Consider the following 22,066-nt stretch of genomic DNA (forward strand, 5'->3'; position numbering starts at 1 on the left):
ATTACAACTATATATCTATATATATACACATCATTAGCATTAGTTATCTACAATAATTGAGATTAGAATTAGAATTAGAATATCAATAGAAATATAGTGTGATGGGATGATGGGATATTAGGACTATCAAGACATTAATCAATTGATATTTGAGATGATGGGACTAAATTTGATCAATACATCAATCAATATATTGAGATTTGAAAACTAGATCATATGACACGTACAAGACTCCAAGAGGATGATCAATATAGCTAAGAATCATACCTGAAGATTAAAGAGACAAAATTTGGCACTTGGCTTAGTTGTTTTGGCAGAAGAGAATAGAGACGTATACAACGACAAAGAAAAAGAAATAAAGAGAAGAAAGTTGACTTAAAATATACTAAAGAAGCAACTGTTTTTAACAAAATAAACAATATCTATATAATCAGATAAAAAAAATTATATGGACTAAGTTCAATTACATATAGACTAAGTATAGAAATTTGTGATGGGATGGTTTTCATAATTTAATTTTTTTAACTATAATTATGCAACAAAGTAATGTTTTCTCAAAGTGTAATTAGGTACGCCTTTGCTTTTTTTTTTTGTTTATAACTAAAAGACAGTTTTATATTTAGTAATAAGTGCTCAAACGAGCAGAATTACAAAATAGAGCTTGACAAACAAGCATGTTGAAACACACTCAGTAGTGTAATCGAATTTTGAGAAAATTGTGAAAGCTTAAAGCCAGAATAGCCATTAAATACCCGTCCACTACCATCTATAGACAGAAGTTGTGGTAGTACCCATGGTGGTAGATGTCTCATGATCCACTCATTTGACATTCCATGCTCTGCATAATAATTTGAAATATCCTTCAGTACTACTCCAGACGATTCAATAGTTCCATTGATGCCAAAGTATCCATATTTAGCCAGATCACAATCTCCAGGATCCCAAATACGGTATCCTAGCAGCCCAGTGTTCATCCACTCGACCCATAAGGGAGCCCACTTTCAAACCGAAGCATCAAGATAGGTTCATGATGAACCTCTTCCTCTTTTAGATCCTGAATCTGAATATGTATTACGCATCAGAACTGTACTAGAAGCCCAACATGGACTGGGCTTTATCATCGGTTTGGGCCCCAAGCCTGATGTGGGCACCCATCCTAATTTAGGTTTGTCACCAAATCCGCCACCCACCTGGTTCATGATAGGGATTGCCGCCGCCACTGCGTGCTTTGTCGTCATGTTACCATCCACCGGTACCCATCGAGTCGCCACACACAACCACCTTGGAAGATGAAAGGCATCCAAGAGCTTCAAACCTGCCACTATTTGACTCTGCTACAATTGGCCTTCAAACCAATCCAGCGTACTCTTGATCTAGTCCCATCTTAACGTCTGACTACCAGCATTCTCAAGCATAAACCGATCAAAACGGATCAAAACACCCTTCATCTCAATCTCCTCTACCTTGAGGTGTGCTCGCCGTGTCGACTTCAAAAATCCCTTCTTGATTTAATTTTCAGCCCTAACGTCCAATCCTAATATCCTTTCCGATCTCCACCAAATCGTTGTGATGATCATATCTTGCTTCGGGAGTGAGCCTTTGTTGGCTAAGGTGTGTTGACGTCGAGATCAAACCCCCACCTAAAGAGAAAATTTGGGCAGATCTCCACAACTGGATCACCGTACAAAGGCGGTTGGGTTTCGGGAGCCCCACAAACATAGCTATAGCAACTTGGAGCATATTGCAGATGTAGTGGTGCCGAAAGAATTCTGGCTTGATGGCGATGCTGGGGTGCGGCAACCTTAGGGTTTAGGGTTTGGTGGCAACGCTAGAGAGCGGCAGCCTTAGGTGCATGAAATATATCATACTTTGATTAATAACTATCAGTTTCATTAGCATTTCTTATTCTTGACATGACAATTAAAGCGTTTAGGGTAATCAAAATACGAAATATAAACTTATTTTCAAAATCAATTAATATTATCTTACTCAGTACCATTTGATGTAGCGGTATAGTCTCTCCTTAATAAGTGAGAGGTCGTGAGTTCGATTAACAAAAGACTAATGGTAGCATTTGAGTTGTTTACCCAATAAAAAAATATTATTTTTCACGAAACATAAACCTATTTTTAAAATTATATCATAGTTTGAGTCCAAAATTACATGACTTTCCATTCTTATAGCTTGATGTTCTTGATAATGTGGATAAGGATAGCAAAATTCCACATTGAACATCGACAACCATCAGCTTCCTTCACTTGTTCTTATGAGAAAGAAAATAAGAAGATGATAGTGACAAACAGTACTAAGTATGTACTTTTCGTCATATATATATATATATATGGAGGTAATTTGTCAACGACAAATCCCCCACTTTTTTTCTTTTTTTTTTTACGAATCCCCCGCTTAATCTCAAATTATATATAACAATCATCAAAAACTAAACAAAATGAACAAAACCCTAACTTCCTGCCTTAAAACAAGAGGGGTGTGTTGGACCAAAATGGTTGTTTTCCAAACTTGAACTCTTTGAAGAAAAATACACCCAAAACTATAGTAAGAGAAAAATATTGTGGGGTATATATCATATAAATACACAAATACTATACATAGATTGCTGCCAAGTCTAAGCAGAGCAAAGCAGCAGTGTTGTGACTTGTGAGTGCCCTATATAGTGTTATCTGCATGGCCAGAAGAAACAAGCAATTCCCTCTTCCCCTTCTCACTTATTGGTTTCGGTGACTACACACACCCCTCTTTATTTCTATTTTTTTTTTCTCCGGATAAAATCTTCCCACATAAAATCCAATGACCTTCATCACAATCTGATCATCATCAACATTTTTTTGTGTTGAGAATTTTCTGCATCTTTTTGGTGACCACAGCCAGCCAACCCCCCAAAATATCGGTTTTGGCCAACTTGCCTCTGCCTCTCTGTTTCTCTCTCTCGCCTATCCATTTATAAACCCCTTCTTCTTCTACAAGAACCAAATTATACACAAGGGTATTGCTTTACAGTGTAAAGTTTTCATCTTTGATAAAGCTTTGGTCTTGCATGTGAAACTCTCGGAGAACCCATCATCAGAGATCTGCATTCTGCCCATTTCTGCGTATGACTCCTCTTTTGGGTTCCCCATTGATCGATTTTCTTGGGTTCTTTCTTGGTATTGTTTGCACCATTGTGTTTGTTTTCATTTTTTTCATCGGGGATTTATGGGGTTGTTTATATTCTATTGTTCTTGTCGTGACATGGGTTTTTCTTTTTTTGGGTTTCTTTTTTGTGCTTCAAGAATGATATATATTAAGGGTTTAAGTTTGGATCATAAAGTTTGTTGCTTTACTGTAGAGAAGTATGACCATGATGTATGTAATGTTGAAGCTTTAGGTTTGGATCATGAAGCTTTTACCTATATATTTTCTTGAATTCTGGATAATGGGCATAGTTTAACTTTCTTGTTTCATTTACTTTTTTTACAATCTTGATTTTTACTGTTTACTGATGTTCATTGGAAGTGTCACTTTCACAGTATCTGAATTACTGCAGTATCTTCCTCTGCTGCAATTTTGCTACTTGGTTCAGAACTATATACTAATGTATGATGTTTCCTACATAAACAAAAGTTAACAAGGTCTGGATTGGAAATGGTTAGAAATATGTACTTTTGACATGTATGATGTATGAAATGGTTTCACTTTGAATTATCTTTTAAGCTGGAGTGGTTTGAGTGTAAGTAATCTGCTAGCTAGAAAGTGGTTTCAATTATCGCAATATGTAGCTTGAGAGTTTATGTACATTTTGCGTATTGCAGCCTATTCTGCAGGACAAATCATATGCCAGGAAACAAGTATAACTGCAATCCCCTCACACCCAGAAGTAGATTGGAAAGGCTTCTCAGGGAAAGAGAGCTAAGGAGATCAAATCTTGCTTCACAGACGAATGAAGACGGCAACAGACATGCAGAACTGAGTTCATTCTTTCTTACTGATGGTGAAAATTCAGCTCTCTCTGGTGATGAAGACAGTGCAGATGGGGCTGCAGCAGCAAGAGCTTTTGTTGATGGATGTGAATGGCAAGAGGGGCGACCATCTAAACAACGGTTATTGGTTGTAGCCAACAGGTTACCTGTCTCTGCAGTTAGGAAGGGTGAAGACTCATGGCAGCTTGAGATAAGTGTAGGAGGGCTAGTGAGTGCACTTCTAGGTAAGGATAATTCCTCTTTCCTTATCCCTTTGTTTTCAGTACATCCTGTGTTTTTGGTTAGTGGCCCTTTTTTTGTGCACATGATAAGCTGTATGTTTTATTCTTTTGGTATCAGATAAGGTATCTATGTTGTCGACATCATTTGTTTTTCTTCACTCTAAATCACAAAAGGTAAATGTGTTAAATTTTCTCCATCAAATGCTCGATTAACCCCGTGTTATTTTCTTGAAGGTGTGAAGGAGTTTGATGCCAGATGGATTGGTTGGGCTGGTGTAAATGTACCTGATACTGTTGGACAAAAGGCACTGACTAAAGCCTTAGCTGAAAAGGTTCAAATCTCTTGGTCTCATTTTGAATTTTTCACAGAACTTAAGCTAATACGCCGGCCATTTATTACCTCAAAATATTGATAATAATATAGTCCCATTCATAACCCCCTATCTCCATACCTCGAAATACAGACACATTGTCATGCTGTGCACAATCTGTTTGATTATGTATTAAACTGTTAAAGGAGAAAAGACTAAAATTTATTAATTATTAATTGCAGAGGTGCATCCCTGTGTTTCTTGATGAAGAAATCGTTCATCAATATTACAATGGTTACTGTAACAACATCTTGTGGCCTCTTTTCCACTATCTTGGACTTCCACAAGAAGACCGCCTTGCAACCACCCGGAGCTTCCAATCTCAGTTTGATGCATATAAGAAGGCAAACCAAATGTTTGCTGATGTTGTAAACAAACACTACGAGGATGGCGATGTTGTTTGGTGCCATGATTACCACCTAATGTTTCTCCCTAAATGTCTAAAAGAACATAATAGCAGGATGAAAGTTGGTTGGTTTCTCCATACACCTTTTCCTTCATCAGAAATACATAGGACACTGCCATCTAGATCAGAACTATTGAGATCCGTTCTTGCTGCTGATTTGGTTGGGTATGTCCTGTAATTTTTTTTTGTTATTTCTGTTGCACAGTATAATATGATTAAATAGGTACTTATTTGACCCTTGAGGTTTTTCATATCAACAGTTCTCCAGATTTGATCCTGGAAATGTGATCAATGTTTGGTGGTAAACTGTTGTAGTGATGACATTAAAGGAGCTTGAATGAAGCTTTAACTTATGATCATGTTAATGACGCCCTTTCTAAGCGTTCTTAGTTAATGAAATGAAAGAAGGGGTTGTAAACTCTAGCTGAGAGATGCTTTTGTCAGGAATCCTAATCTCACTTGGTTCAATCCAAAGTAATAACCCTTATACACCATGGCAGATAATGTTAAGGAACGTATTTTTCCTGCTTATGAATACAGTAAGCTTTGATTACATGACAATTGTTCTCCATATTCTGTTGTGGAATATGTTTTATAAGTTGCCATCTTATGCTATATCTCGAGAGCTTATTGGTTCTAATGGGTGGACTTTTCATTTTCAGATTCCATACATATGATTATGCAAGGCATTTTGTTAGTGCTTGTACTCGTATTCTGGGTTTAGAGGGTACACCTGAAGGAGTAGAGGATCAAGGAAAGCTGACTCGAGTAGCTGCGGTATGTGTATTCAGAAAAATAAGCCCATCACTTTTTGAATCCCCTTATTTTTTCATCTGTTTATCAGCATATAATGTTTAATTATTACTATTATTTTTCAATCAAGAGTTCCTTTACTTGGTCAATTCTCATAATGCTCATTTTTTTTTTCCGCTTTGAAACGTAGTTTCCAATTGGGATAGACTCAGACCGATTTATTCGAGCTCTAGAACTCCCTCAAGTCCAGGAACACATGAAAGAACTGAAGGAAAGATTTGCTGGCAGGAAGGTAAGAACTGATTACGTTTTAAGACCTGAAAGCACCATTTGGTACTTTATTTATTTATTTTATATCTAAACTCCTATAGTAAGTTCTGTGCCATAGTTGTCAGCATGCTTCTTAATAATGTCTAGATTATTATATATGATTGCAAACTAACTTCATGTTTTCTTATGGTCAGTTCTTTTGTCTCCTTAATCAATGTAAAACGTATTGCTGATAATGATAGGCTAATCAAAAGTAAAATCAGCTATACACACACACACACACACCACTTTGTAATTACTGAATTGCTCTCTCTTAATGGCTTCTTTTTATTAGAATGCGTCTCCAACCATGAAATATTTGTCTTCAGATTGTTTTTTTTTTTCATTGTTAGGATTTGGGTAGTCATTTCAGAGGTTCATGGTTCTATTGTCCAGATGAATCTGTTTATGTCAGGGGATCCAGTTTTGAGTCCATATTCTTCCTTTTTTCCCTTTTACTATTTTATTTAAATTTCCAAATACTTAAATGTTCCAATTCAACTGTGGACAGGTAATGTTGGGTGTTGATCGCCTTGATATGATTAAGGGAATACCTCAAAAGATTTTGGCATTCGAAAAATTCCTTGAGGAAAATCTGAGTTGGCGTGATAAAGTAGTCTTGCTGCAAATTGCTGTACCAACAAGAACCGACGTGCCTGAGTGTAGGTTCCTTTTCCATCTATACCCTAAACTAGAATGGGGTTCATCAGTGGTAGTCTATCTTTCTTCTTTTCTGGTTGCTTGGCATAGAAGATGGACAATATACCTTCCAATTATGTTCCCGTATTTTTTGCCGGTTAGGTTTATGGCTGATCATAAAATAATTTTGTTCATATGATCAGAATTGAGAAGTCTTTTCATTTGGCATATAGTACTCCTGAAGTCCTTCCAGAGTCTAATATCTTTTTACGTAATGCGGTTTCACTCACAGACCAGAAGCTCACTAGCCAGGTTCATGAGATTGTAGGACGCATTAATGGGAGGTTTGGGACTCTTACTGCTGTTCCAATACATCATCTGGTTTGTTTTTATCTTCTTGGCCTTTTGTTTTAATTCTGTTAGATTAAGCTCTTTCACGAATATCTATGTACAACTGAACAAAAGATTTTGTTGATTGACTACATGGGATTTAAACTATTAAATGTGTAAATAAGCATTCTGGATGCAAGATCTGGAAATTCAATACAGCAAATAGTGTTCCTAGAAATTTAAATACAAGAGTACTTTCGTCTAGTTAGATACCAAGGTTGAAGACATGGATGAGCCTCTCTAAACTTGCTCACTTGCTGATGAGGCTCTTAAACATTTTCCTTTCTTTGTGCATTTAGTATATGGTGGTTGCTTGCGACAAACTGGGACTAAATTTCAATTTTCTTTTTAGTTGTAAATAGTTTAGAGCTGAAGACCAAACCTAGTCTTTTCTTTGACAATAACTTGGATACTTAACATATTAAAATGCCTCATGCATGCTTACATATCCAGGGTAATCTGAATTCTGTAGTTATATATATTTACATATCTTTTTATTTTTTTAAGTTTATCTTTGTAGGATTTGTGTACTATAGTATCTTTGATTAGACTTCTGGATTTATTGCAAGTGATACATATATGTGAAGATTTCTAATACAACTTCATTTACAGGACCGATCTCTGGACTTTCACGCATTATGTGCACTATATGCTGTTACAGGTACATATTTTTCTGACTTAAAACGCACAGAATTATTACCAAAAAATGGGGAAGTCATTGTGTGTTCTGATGTCAAAAATCAGTTTTTTTTTAACTTTTTGTGCCTTTGACTAGCGATACACGATAAAGTTAGAAAATATTATTCAACTCTTATTGAAGCTGAAGAAGGTTATCTAGTAGATTTTATCAGACGCTGCAGCAATAGGATGATCATCATTAAACACAATAATGTTAATTTTGATGGTTAAATAAGCATATTACTTCCTCAGAAAAGATTTATTTACATGCATGTTCTTCTGGACCGAACTTGAAATGGAGAGGGCATGCATGTTGGGAACAATCTTCCTGTCCTCATGCATTAAATGTTATTCTTCTACATATTTAAACACCCCCATCTTGCACTCAGTATGGAAAATTTGCCCAGGATTTTTTTTTTTGGTTATAATAATTAAGAAGCTTTGTATAACCAGAGTTTGCATTTGAATACTATTTTCAGATGTAGCACTTGTTACTTCTTTAAGGGATGGGATGAATCTAGTGAGCTATGAGTTTGTTGCTTGTCAAGCTTCCAAGAAAGGGGTTCTCATTCTAAGCGAGGTAACTAAAACTGTCATGTGCAGTTCTAATACACAGCATATCTTTTTTCATCCAATGATGTAAAATGCCTCTAGGAAGTTGGTTGCTTTGAGCTTGACTTGTGTCTACTTTTGTACTTTTCTCATCCAATATGTAAAATGCTATTATTAAGGAAAGAAAAAGAGTAAAAACAAACTCCAGATTTTTGTTTGATTCCTGCACAGGGACAATGTTATAATATGAGATACCTGGTCATATGTCTTGTATGATTAGACAGAAAACAATTCAGAGTGAAAATTGACCAAAGAAGAAATTCTGAAAGGGAGGGAGGGATATCCATATGGCTGTTTCTATCCCTCCTTGAGAGAAGAATGGAGAACAGAGAATTGATTATATTCCAACTTCTTGAAATTTTAGTGAAGTTTCTGTACTGTTTAGGAAGAAATTGGAAGCAGTCAATCAACATTCTGAAGGTGGGATTTGGGAAACTCATCAGGAAAATGATCAATCACTTTAGGTTATGATAGAACATTTTAAAAGAGAAAATGGTCTTAGAGTTCTTGTTTAGGCATCACAAAGTCATCTGCAAGTATAGAGATTGTACATTAAACATATCAAGTTGCAGTCACTATTAATTATGTTAATTCATTAGTTGTGAAATCTGTTCTAATTATTCTGTTCATATTTAGTTTGCAGGTGCAGCACAGTCCCTTGGTGCTGGTGCTATATTGGTGAACCCGTGGAATATCACAGAAGTTGCTGCTTCCATAGGTTATGCTTTGAATATGCCAGCTGATGAAAGAGAAAAGCGTCACCATCATAACTTCATGCATGTAACAACTCACACATCTCAGGAGTGGGCTGCAACCTTTGTAAGGTACTGATCATATCTTGGTCCTATGAAATATCTAGTTTTTTGTACCATGACTCATGAATGCGTATCTCATTGTGAAAAAATTCACTATACTTGTTTCCAAGGTTAAACACTGGTGAGAGTGCATAGTTATTTTCGTTTAACCAAAATAACTGCTTTGTGAAAATTAACATTGGCAGTTTTGTTTATACTGATCAAGTTGTAGTGTTGATTTGTAATTGGATCCACCAAAATAATTTTCAAAAATTTAATCAGGAGGAGATTTACACTACAAAAATGAAGATTTAAGAAATACAGATGTCTAATTAAAATATAGTTGTTCTGCTATCTCATAGCTTTTTCACTTTGTTTCCTTCCCCTTTTGTTCAGGGTCATGCTCAATGGTGAATTTTTCTTTTATGTAGTGAACTCAATGATACTATTGTTGAAGCTCAACTAAGGACGAGACAAGTTCCTCCATTACTTCCTATCAAAGGATCAGTCGATCGCTATTTTCAATCAAACAATCGATTACTTATACTGGTATGTTTTTTCTTTTCTTTTCACACTAGACATCTAGTAAGCGATTGAAGAGTCAAAGCATGATGTTGGCATAAATTGATACCTATGTCCATATATATATATGTTTGTATATATATATATATATAGTGAGAGAGCGAGAGGGTATATTGTACTATATATATGTCGGAGACATCTGTATAAGCGATGCATTCCTAGAGCAGACTTGGTGTCTACATGTTTGAGTTCAGATGGTTGATATGAGCGCTATATTTTTTCATTGATTAAGAAATGTATGTCAACTTTAATTTTTCAAAATGTTACTAAAACTTGAAATTGCTGAAACAATTGAAGTTTGAGGTACCGGAGGAAGGAGTTTCTTGCTTTCAACTTACAGTTATTCACTTATCTCATCATGTTCATTGTCTCTGTTTCTCCATTATAGGGATTTAATGCCACTTTAACTGAACCAAAGGATACCCTTGGGAGAAGGGGTGGTCAAATTAGAGAAATGGAACTCAAGTTGCACCCAGATCTCAAGGAACCCTTGAAAAAGCTTTGTGATGACTCAAAGACAACAATTGTTGTCGTTAGTGGAAGTGACAGAAGCGTCTTGGACTATGTATGGTAGCCATCCTTCAATGATGCTTTATTTCTAACATCTTGCATTTTATGCTTTGGGACTGATAACTTCTTATACAGAACTTTGGTGACTACAACATGTGGTTGGCAGCAGAAAATGGGATGTTCTTGCGTCTTACAACAGGAGAATGGATGACAACTATGCCAGAGAATTTAAATATGGATTGGGTTGACAGCGTAAAGGTTTGTATTATAATTCATTTTCTTCTGGTTAACTTCTGTTTCCAAATTCAAATTTCCGACATCTGTTCATGATTTCAGCATGTCTTTGAGTATTTCACCGAGAGAACCCCACGATCTCATTTTGAGCTTCGTGAAACTTCACTTGTATGGAACTACAAATATGCAGGTAGCACAAAATACAAGTTATTGTTTTTCTTCTTCTTGTAGTGTTTCTTACTTTTAATTAAAGCTAGGGTATTACTGCTGCAGTTTTGATTCATACAGTATATAAATTAACTGCAATCACTATGTTCATATTATTAGATGTTGAATTCGGAAGACTCCAAGCCAGGGATCTGCTGCAGCATCTTTGGACAGGGCCAATCTCGAATGCATCCGTCGATGTTGTCCAAGGTGGTCGGTCTGTGGAGGTTCGAGCAGTTGGTGTTACAAAGGTATGCTATTCTAACTACATGCAAGTGTTAAATTCTATGTTTTGGATGTATCAGAATAACCTTCTGTTTGCTGTTTCCATGTTTGAGCAGGGTGCAGCTATTGACCGTATCTTAGGAGAAATCGTTCATAACAAAGGCATGAAGGCGCCAATTGATTATGTTTTGTGTATTGGCCACTTTCTACCAAAGGTGTGTTTCTTCTTGATCTGTCAACTAGATCATCATTAGAGATAAGTTCTCAACAGTGAGCATTTTGATTGGAAGAATTTTGCATATATATTCCCTGTGCATCTTTTGAACACTTTCCTTCATACTGTCAGTTATAGAGTAGCTCAGTAACACTCTTTGAGAACATGTTACACAGTAATTAAAGGTGAGAGTTTGTCATGATGCTATATGTGTCTGCTCCAAAAGCTACTATATAAGGAAGAACACTCCTGCATATGTTTGTTCCTAATTTAAAAGTTGCTCAGTTCATTAAAATCTTTAATTAGCTTTTGAAGATAATATCAGAGTTATAGCTTGCATACACATGCCAACACATCTAGTCCTTGAGTTTGATGATGGATATGTGATGTAATGCACACTAATGCCATGGACTGATTGCTGTAGGACGAAGATCTCTATACATTCTTTGAACCAGAGCTTCCTTCCGAGGCACCAGCGCAAAGTATTCCTCGACCCACATCAGTACCAACTCCTGTCAACCCGTCTTTGCCCAAGATTTCAACGGGTAAAAGTGGTTCTAAGGGATCCCGCCTTAAGAAGCAACGGTCGTTGTCAACTTTAGAAAAGAGAGCTAATATTGGAATTGTGAATGCTTGGAGGCCAACATTAATGCGTGATAGAATGTCTCTGCATGAAGGTTCTTCTGTGCTTGACCTCAAGGGTGACAACTACTTCTCTTGTGCTGTTGGGAGAAAGCGATCCAGTGCAAGATATCTCCTCAAATCATCAGACGACGTCGTCACTCTTTTAAAGGAGCTTGCTGAAGGTGGAGAACCAGTGCCTGTCGACTCAGTAGATGGAGCAATGCCTCTAGATAGAGAAGGTGGAGCACTGCCTCTCGACTCAGAAGGTGGAGCAGTGCCTCACAACTCGGAAGCTGGAGAACAAAGCACTGAGAATATCTAGATAGCATCGGTCGAAAGATTTCTTTCACAAGTACATATGAGTTCCTTGAACAATCTCAGACCCGCGGGACTGTGTTTTGTAGGTAGAAGGAAACAAAAAATTGCACATATGAGATGTTCAGAGCTTCAGATTTCATTCTTCCATACATTTTAGCGATTTTACCCGAAGAAACAAAGAGAAAAGTTCAAATCATAATGCTCAAATTTTGCCAAATATTCTCATTGTTTGGTTGCTCGATTTTTTCTCATTGCAATTTGCAAAATGATCATTCTGCACACTGGATCAGATCTTCAAAGACCAATGAACATAACCTCTAGGCTCAATCTCTTTCAAACTTTTCCCATCTTCTTTGACTATGGAGAAGGTAAAGGTTTCAAGTCACTTTCAAGCAAGTACCAAGGACCAAGTAAAGCAGTGAGGAATATTTTGATAGTAACTCCATAGTGGAGTAGCCCCATCATTTCATATTCTTGAAATGGACGTACGGTGTCGACGTTTCCGGATTGCATTGCATACAGTCAATTCTTTTTCACTCTCCATTATCGAACGGTATTGTCATGCAGAAGAAATATTTAAACTAAAATGCTATATATAGCCAGAAAAGCATTGTATATGATGTTTGAACATGGAAAAGGTGTGAGAAAGAAGAAGCAAATAATGAGTGGTGGGAAGCAGAAATGTGATGCCAGGGGATCACCAAATGATAGACTCAATCTCTGTTATGTATTCAAGTTGCAAAGTTAGTTCATGACATGAACGCCATGATGAGTGGCAGGGCCGGCCCCAAAGTGGAGCTGCCCCTAAAACCTAATTGCCACTGCTTTAACCCCTGATGAGTGGCAGGGCCGGCCCTGACCATAGGCCCAGCTGGCCTACGCCTAGAGCCCCCAAACTTCACGGGCCTCCGAAAAGTTTTCTATTTTTAAAAGTTTCCATAGTGTTAGAATATTATCATTAAAATTTAGTTAAGTTATAAATTTCATGTTGTTATAGTGGGAAATGGGAAATGTGAAATGAGTTCTATGTTGTTGATGGCCCTCCTGTGTTTGAAACACGCATCTAACTTATTTATATTTTGTACTTTATTTTCGGTTTTGTATATTTTTTTTTAGCATAACACCAGATTTCTCTTTTCTTTTTATTTATTTATTTATTTTTATATATTTCTCTCTTTTTTAGCAATAACAATATTATTATTATTATTGTTTGATCAAGGTAACAATATTATTTATATTCTTTTTTATAGGAAAGATTATTTATATTCTTTCAATAACAATACTATTGTAATAAGTAATAACAATGCTTGCCTTCAGTAACTTTACAATCTTTGTTTAAATTAATGAAGTGTTTCGATAAATGATATTAAGTTGTTGTATTGTGATGTACTAGTATTTATTTGTTGTTTTAAATCTTTTCAATTATTTTTAAAAAGTAAAAAAAATATGGATATATCTGAAAGTGGTTAGAGAGCCCCATTTTTGATTCTCGCCTAGAGCCCTGAAAAACTCAGGACCGGCCCTGATGAGTGGTGGCAAGTAGCGCAAGTTAGCTTGTGACATGAACTCTATTTAAGAAAGTATATTATTTTTCAAGTATCGTATCATCATAATAGGATTGAACCCATAACTTATCGGAATTTTTATGAAAAAACAGTACATGTTATCTATTTATAAACTCTTATACGAATGCCAACTTGCCTATTAGGTATACCATATACGTAGGCAGATAACCATAGAGGGATGGGTATGAGGAAGAAGAAGGGTGCACGCATGTATATAGAATAGGGCAGGGTCTACAAGTAATTCATGGAAGAATTAGTTTGTAAATTCACAATGTGACGTGTATTCAAGCATGAAGCATAGGTCAATGGGCATTGGAAGTAGCAAGTAGGCAATGTTATGACATGAGCCCAAATCCTATTGTGCATGCCCTTGAAATTGAAATTGATAATGAAATTGGTGGTCCTCTTAAGCCCACGAACAAATGCCATAACCCCAAAGTGGAGCTGCCCCTAAAACCTAATTGCCAGATTGCTTTGTACAACCTCATTTGTGGATAGTAAAGAAATAAATAAGAAATCAGTCGGCATTCGGCAACATCCAACAATCAAACACAGCTACACAGATTAACTGAATTTATAAAGAAGAAGAAATCCAAACAAACCATGATTCTTTTTCCTTCTTAAATCTTATTGGTAAAAAAATATAGAAAAGGAAAATAAATTAGGTCAATCAATCTAGATCGTGGTAAACTCCGTTATTCCAATGACAGTAAGAAACTTATCTATAAATATGCATACCATATATGTATTCTCCCATATATCATTAGATACTGTAGTCATATACTGTATACATGTATGAAGGTCCCTACCCTAAGAATCTTTCGGGACCGTTCTGAATCGATACTCAGAGATAAGAGTTTGGTTTTAGATCATCCACTAAACTTATATAAACACCCCATTTAAGATCAAATTTATGCAGTAGTACTGTAATCCTATATCAAAACACACCAATGAAGCCAGTTTTCTTCTTCATCGTCTCTCTCCTTCTCCTTCCTCTCTTGGCCGCGTGCTCAGAGCAAAAGGTTGATGCATACATAATCTTCTGGTTATGGAAATCTGGGTTTGTTTCGTTTTCTGTAGACTCTGATTATCTCGGTGTGTGTGTGTGTATGGTTTATCATGTATAGGTGTACATAGTGTATTTTGGAGAGCACGGTGGAGAGAAAGCACTGCATGAAATAGAGGACATCCACCACTCGTATTTGCTCTCTGTGAAAGATAGTGAGGAACATGCCCGAGCTTCACTGCTTTACAGTTACAAGCACAGCATCAATGGCTTTGCAGCAGTTCTCACTGAAGATGAAGCTTCCAAGTTATCTGGTAAATTAAGTAATCAATATATAGCTTCTTCTTCTCCTCCTCCTCCCCTGTGCTTTTCTAATAGTTGCAGAATGGTGTCTGTTATATATGAACAGAACTGGAAGAAGTTGTATCAGTGTGGCCAAGCCACCCAAAGAAGTACACTATGCACACAACCAGGTCATGGGAGTTTGTGGGGTTGGAAGAAGAGGAAGAGGGGAATTACTGGAAGAACAACCAGATGGGAGGAGACTTCTTATCCAAAGCCGGGTTTGGGAAGAACATCATAGTTGGAGTCCTTGATAGTGGTACGTAATAAACAAAACAAAACCATATACTTCCATATAATCACTTCACTCCAAATGAGTACTATTAATTTCACATGTGATGCCATCCTTTCATTTTTGTATTTTATGTATAGGTTTTGTATTTTATGTATGTGATATTTCTTGTTATTTAGGCATCCTAATGTCTAACAACAGGAGATGATTCGCTTTTCGTGTTTCAGACGGATTCTAACTAAGGTTTATGTGTTATAAGCTCTGTTTCTTGACACAAAACAAGTAAAATCTGACGAAAACTCGTCACACTTGATTGAATTCTGAGCAGAACAATCCTCATATATAAGAATTTATATCAACAATTTAACAACATAATACTAGTTCGTGTAACTTGATGAGTTGCATATGTGTTATCTTGGCTGTATAAAAGTATCACTGCATGCATGTGATATTGTGAGCTTGATATGGTTGGTGTTATACATGTATGCTTTCAGGTGTATGGCCAGAATCAAAGAGCTTCAGTGATGTAGGAATGGGGCCCATTCCAAAATCATGGAAGGGAATCTGCCAAACTGGAGTTGGCTTTAATTCATCCCACTGCAATAGGTAACCTTACATCTTTTCATTTCTTGGTCTTCTTTTATCTATTTACTTTCTTTTCTATATCAAAGATAAAATCTCAGTCCACATCTTGTTTTCTTAATCTCCTTCCTTACTTGGTTATATAAATCTGTAGCCATTTTGCTGTTTGGGAAAACATGTGAGTTGATTTAAGTATATGGTTCTCTAGCTAACACAGATTACTAGAAGATTATGCAGTTTCTTATAAACTTCAACTGTATATACAACATTATTTCTTGGGACCATGGTCCCTCTTCTATTTTGCTTGATCTTCTCTTGGGCAAATACTTGATCTCCCTGCCAGTTTCTGACTTCAGGATTCTAGTGTTAAACAATGCTTGCGCTAGATATATAGGGCTAGCAAAACCCCAACTAGAGGACATGTCACATGAGATAGGCTAACAATAAGGACATGAGGAACCGATGGTAACGTCAAGATCAAAACACCAATACTATAGCAACCTCAAGATCAAAGCACCAATAGTATAGCAACCTCTCCAACATGGCATTGCATCTCACATAACCCTCTCAGTTCCTCTCAATCCCCCTATTGTAGTTCATAAGCACCAAAACTGCTTTCTACAAGTGCATGCCTTACTGTCTTAGAGATACATATAGATAATAAGCAGTGTCTGCTTCAAATCCTCACCACCTTGAAAAAGCTGCTTTGAGAAGTAAAAGATACTTGATATTTCAAAATAAGCGGCATTGAAAATTGAAAGTGAGAATGAGGGATGAATTTTTTTATAGAACATCAGAATCTAGTGTACAGTGAGCTATGCAAACATAAAACAGCTTATTGATTCAACATATCAGTATATATATAACAGTTTCTAGATCTGGGTCTCATCCATGTGAGATTGGGAACTTTTGGGGTATACAACTTATCGAAAGTAGAACTGTCAGTCTGGGGAACCTAAATGAACTCAGGATGGATGACCTAGAGAAGTTTATGTATCAACAATTCAACATTGGTTAGTTTAAATTATTTATCTAGATAAGAAAACGAGCTAGGGTTTGATTGATTGATGCTGTTCAAAATTGACTGATCGACCAATAAGAAAAAAAATATAATGTACAAAATTGACTTGCATGATTGTGCTACATAATTTGTTCTCTTATGAATGGCTGTTATGGTTGTTTGTGATAATCGAGTCGACTGAAACGTAAAGTATTTGTGACCCTCCATCGATGATATCCCAAGATGAAGCTTGTCTATTTCAATCAAACAAAGTAACAAACACAGTAGTAGGTGATCCATCTATTAAACCATTTGTTGCTTGGCTTCTTCTGGTTTCTCATCTTGTGAACTGCTGCCCTCTCGATCTACACCAGCCATTTGAAATAATGCAACTGATCTTGTGAACTTCAATATGCATGGTCTTTCTCTCGTGCCTTCTGTACGTGCAGCAGCCATCTGAAATAATGCAACAGCCATTCGAAAATAATGCAACATTTCTTAATCTTCTGCTTCCTATTATTCTACCCATGGACCCAAAATGGAGCCCTTAGACGCATCTCTGATGCAGCCTTCTCAATTATTTTTCTTTTTTAAGAGATACCCAGAATCTTATTGGGCGGCTGCTGAGCTTCGTATGAAAGTGAAACCCATTAGTGTTAATGTTCAACTCATTGGTGCCCTAGGGTAACTCGTTTGTTAGTACTCAATTGCAACCTCATTAGTACCATGTTACTTTAATTACCTGCCTAAGACTACATAAACCGTGGCTAGGCAAACTCGAAATCACTAGTATCTTGTTGTGGGAACTAATTAGTACTTAAGAACAAACTCATTAGAACCTAAAAACAAAATCATCGAGTCATTTAGTACTGAGGAAAATTTATGAACAAATTCAGTATTACCCAAAGATAAATTCATAACAATGGATAAATGAGTTCCTAATTACAGCACTAGTCTATGAATATGTATGGAGCAACTCAGTAGATTGACTTGATGAATTTCTGAAGAACTATCTAATATTTAACGTTTCTTCAATGAATTCTGAGTTTTACCTAATGGACATTTTCGTGAATACATATCTATATAATGAAGTTTCTATATTAGGGTTTGCTATTCTCTTACTGTGAGTCTGTGATGAACTGATGATGGTTTAATTTCATTGAACTTGTAGGAAGCTGATAGGAGCTCGTTACTACCTCAAAGGGTTTGAGCAATACTACGGCCTTCTTAATGTCTCAGAGGATTCCAGATCACCCCGTGACATGGATGGCCATGGAACACATACGAGCTCCACCGTGGCAGGCCGAGTCGTTCCCAATGCCTCGGCTTTAGGCGGGTTTGCTAGTGGCTCGGCCTCTGGGGGAGCCCCATTGGCACACATTGCCGTTTACAAGGTGTGCTGGGCTATACCAGGCCAATCCAAGGCTGAAGGGAACACCTGCTTTGAGGAGGACATGTTTGCAGCCATGGATGATGCCATAGCGGACGGTGTGGATGTGATGAGCCTATCGATCGGAACATCGCATCCTGTGAAATTCACCGAGGACGGTATTGCTCTTGGAGCATTGCATGCCGCCAAGAAGAACATTCTGGTGGCTTGTAGTGCAGGCAACTCGGGGCCTTCCCCATCTACTTTATCAAATCCAGCTCCATGGATCTTCACTGTTGGTGCCAGCAGCCTGGACCGAACATTTATGTCACCTGTTGTGCTTGGAAATGGCTTGAGCATTGAGGTACGTTACCATTTTTTCCAATGTTACAAACTGTTTGATTATTATGATAAGTTGGATGATAGCTAAAATTTCATTTTAGTGATCATACCAATAATTTGGATTCGCTGTGATAAACAAATTAACAAATTAAAGGTGAAAGTAAAATGGGGTGACAAAACAAAAAATGGTAATTGTAAACTGCTTGCTAATTCTTTTGAATGAATCAACATTTTCAGGGAGAAACAGTGACCCCAAGCAAGCTGGAAGAGAATAAGAAGTACCCTTTAGTATATGCAGGGGACGTTGTTAACCCTGGTGTAGCCCAAAATCTAACAGGGTAAGATGTGTTCACTTTGGGATTTAGTCTCTATTTCTCTAAAGATCATTGGTGTTTGATCACTGGTTATATCCATAATTAATGGCTTGCATAACTCAATGTGGCATGCAGACAATGCCTTGCAGGCTCTCTTTCACCTGACAAAGTTAAGGGAAAGATAGTGTTCTGCTTGAGAGGTGTTGGGATGAGAGTTTCAAAAGGCATGGAAGTGAAAAGAGCGGGCGGTGCTGGTTTTATCTTAGGAAACAGCAAAGCAAATGGCGGTGAAATCTCGGTTGATCCTCATGTTCTTCCTGCCACTGCAGTGACATATAGCAATGCCAATAGGATCATGGAATACATCAACTCTACCGAAAATCCAGAGGCAACTATTATACCAGCAAGGACAGTGTTGCATACAAAGCCAGCTCCATACATGACTGCTTTCACTAGTAGAGGCCCAAGTGTTATTGACCCTAATATTCTCAAGGTACATGTTTTAACTCAATTTATTTATTGCAAGACAGTCAAGACTGTCAATTTGAAAATGCATATTCAACGAGTTTTACTTGTATGAAAATTTAGGTATGTACTAACTGGAGCTGAAACCTTTCCTCTTTTGTTTCGTCTCTATGCAGCCTGATATCACAGCTCCTGGACTGAATATATTGGCAGCGTGGACTGGGGGTGAAGCCCCTACCAAGTTGGCAATGGATCACCGAGTGGCTCAGTATACAATTGAGTCTGGAACTTCAATGTCTTGCCCTCACATTGCCGCGGCGGCGGCACTTCTCAAAGCCATTCACCCTACTTGGAGCAGTGCTGCCATAAAATCTGCTCTAATGACTACAGGTAAATACTCAAACGGTTGCATTTTAAACCACTTTCTTTGATCAAGTAGAGTCATACAATTGATCGACTTCTGTATCCTGTATGCTTATAGCAATACATTACATTACCAATCTTCTATGGCCTACAACATGTCTAGCATGTCGTGTTGTCAAAGTTTTCATTTTTGTGCCGCAGATTCAAACAAGAGTCCGTCTAATCATGTATTCATTTTTCCTCAAGTATGTTTCACTTATGATACATCGAAATTTTTGTCTTCCCTGCAGCCGGGATAAAGAACAACCTACACATGCCATTGAACGATGAATCGGGCAATGCTGCAACTCCCTTTGCATATGGTGCTGGCCACTTCCGACCCACCAAGGCAGCAGACCCTGGCCTTGTGTACGATGCTTCATACAAAGACTATCTTCTCTACTTCTGCAGTATCGGAGTCAAGAATTTCGATCCAAACTTCAAGTGTCCAAGATCACCACCAACAGCAGTCAACCTGAACTATCCTTCCATCGCAATCCCGAAACTAAATGGCACCATCACGATTAAAAGGACAGTCACAAATGTTGGTAACGCCAAGAGCGTCTACTTCTTTACCTCCAAACCACCTCTGGGAATCTCGGTTAAGGCCTCTCCAAGTATATTGTTCTTTGATCATGTTGGCCAGAGGAAGAGCTTCACCATTACTGTCAAAGCAAGGACAGAGATGCTTAACGAGAAGCCGTTGAAAGATGAGTATGCATTTGGGTGGTACACATGGACTGATGGACCTCATATTGTAAGGAGTCCAATTGCAGTCTCTTTAGCATAGAATTAAAATGAGTCATCTCTTGCAACAACTCGTTGGGATTTGCTTTACTGAAATCTATAGGATAGAAAATAGGACTATGGGACTCTTGGCCCCACTTGATCGAAGGGTTTGTCTAGATGTATCATACCCTATTTACTTATTTAGTATCAAAAGTTTAAAACAATAAAACTGAAGAGAAGAGTTTCACCGCATAGTTTACTTATTAAGAGTGGATCTTATTCCGTGTCTGTACATACTGTATCTTCATAGCTAGTTCTATGGGATAAAGAAGGAAAACTTGTAATTTATCTTTAGAAATATTGCTCGTCATCCCTGAACAATTTACGAGTCTGTTTTGACACATAGAACAGGTACCATGATCAGACTTTGCTGCCACTTCATTTGATTAGGATGTCATCTTCATCCCATGCATTAGTTCTCACTTTAACCCTTTCACCCTTGAAGTGAATGTACTTCCAAGTTTGCTCTTGTCTTCTTGGCCTAGCTCCTGAAAAGCACGTGCCACTCTCCTGACAGTATCTTCATCTGGTCTTACACTCAACTCCTCCATATCTGCGATTACCAGATTTATCAGGAAGAGATTAAATCCTAGCATCAAGATAATATTTCGTATTCATACTTTATCATATGTCACCATCTGTCCCAACAATGTAAAAATAACCATGAAAATAAGAAGGGAGTGCAAAAGTTCTTACTATTACCTCTATTATCTTATTTTTCATTTCATGATGATCATACAAAGAGATCATCCTAGAAAATAGCCGCTTTGGGATAGAGCGTGTATGCATATACAGAATCATGTTCCACAGTGATTCAGCCTCATCTAGCCTATGATCCATATCAAATGCCAGTAGAAGAGTGACAAAGCTGCTTCAGCTGGCTTGATCAAATAAGCAATCCAAGAAGTCAGCTTAAAAACACAGTATCGTGAGGTGGCCTCTGTGGGCAGTTTGGCAAAGGGTGAATAACTCAGTACTCACCCGATTACTTCCTGACTGGCAACAAACAGAGCTTCTGGAACTCGCAAACATTATACTTAACAAAAACCAGGAATGTTCAAAAGAATAATATTGAAGAGTGCTTTGGTCACAGTACAATTCCCACTCTGACAGAAATCACAATGTGCTACAAAATTAGACCATTTGCAGGAACAGAATACCAACCGCATCAAACCATATAAATGCCAAAAATGAGAAACACGATTCACACAAACATTTGAATCATATTTCATAAAGCATAAGCACCTCATATCAACTGTCAAGCATAAAAGTGAAAACTTGAAGTTCATAAAAGCCAGTGAAGATTAGTTGGGCAAGATTGAAATGGGTTACAGAAAGAACCCCACATGTAAATTATCTAGCACGAATTGAAAAACAAACAAACAAACCAATCGAATTACTGTTTCTGCATAAAGATACAATCTTTACAAATCAGATGCTCTGTTGGGGACTGAAGGGTTCAGCATACAGTAACATTCAAATAGTTCCTTATAGTTAAACAGATTATGCTCCAATTGGGTTTTCAAAATTGCATCCATAACCCACCAAACTTAAAAGATGAAGCTGATCAACTGGTGTAGAAACATGGGTTCAG

The 22,066-nt window shown here is 37.3% G+C and overlaps 2 protein-coding genes and 1 non-coding gene across 3 annotated transcripts; 2 read left to right on the forward strand and 1 right to left on the reverse strand.

Annotated features, from left to right (window-relative positions):
* Positions 1 to 3,831: 3,831 nt before the first annotated feature.
* On the forward strand, positions 3,832 to 12,217 carry LOC101298299 (alpha,alpha-trehalose-phosphate synthase [UDP-forming] 1-like). Its single transcript, XM_004295364.1, has 17 exons — positions 3,832 to 4,201; positions 4,433 to 4,530; positions 4,752 to 5,140; positions 5,638 to 5,752; positions 5,919 to 6,020; positions 6,549 to 6,699; positions 6,969 to 7,057; positions 7,679 to 7,727; positions 8,224 to 8,324; positions 8,993 to 9,180; positions 9,582 to 9,699; positions 10,121 to 10,297; positions 10,378 to 10,500; positions 10,579 to 10,666; positions 10,804 to 10,934; positions 11,025 to 11,123; positions 11,547 to 12,217. Exons 1-17 carry the CDS (start codon positions 3,832 to 3,834, stop codon positions 12,066 to 12,068), a joined length of 2,910 nt encoding a protein of 969 aa, XP_004295412.1. The 3' UTR covers positions 12,069 to 12,217.
* Positions 12,218 to 14,579: 2,362 nt separating this feature from the next.
* On the forward strand, positions 14,580 to 20,767 carry LOC101298587 (subtilisin-like protease-like). The gene is made up of 9 exons (XM_004295365.1): positions 14,580 to 14,651; positions 14,757 to 14,949; positions 15,045 to 15,236; positions 15,704 to 15,815; positions 17,963 to 18,524; positions 18,740 to 18,840; positions 18,952 to 19,309; positions 19,458 to 19,671; positions 19,935 to 20,767. Exons 1-9 carry the CDS (start codon positions 14,580 to 14,582, stop codon positions 20,471 to 20,473), a joined length of 2,343 nt encoding a protein of 780 aa, XP_004295413.1. The 3' UTR covers positions 20,474 to 20,767.
* Positions 20,768 to 21,261: 494 nt separating this feature from the next.
* On the reverse strand, positions 21,262 to 22,027 carry LOC101305439. The gene is made up of 2 exons (XR_184197.1): positions 21,454 to 22,027; positions 21,262 to 21,353 (listed from the first exon to the last, which is right to left on the reverse strand). It is a non-coding gene; the product is annotated as an uncharacterized LOC101305439 (transcript).
* Between the last annotated feature and the right edge of the window lie 39 nt (positions 22,028 to 22,066).

The sequence above is a fragment of the Fragaria vesca genome, linkage group LG3, assembly GCF_000184155.1.
Source record: "Fragaria vesca subsp. vesca linkage group LG3, FraVesHawaii_1.0, whole genome shotgun sequence".
Taxonomy (NCBI): Eukaryota; Viridiplantae; Streptophyta; class Magnoliopsida; order Rosales; family Rosaceae; genus Fragaria; species Fragaria vesca.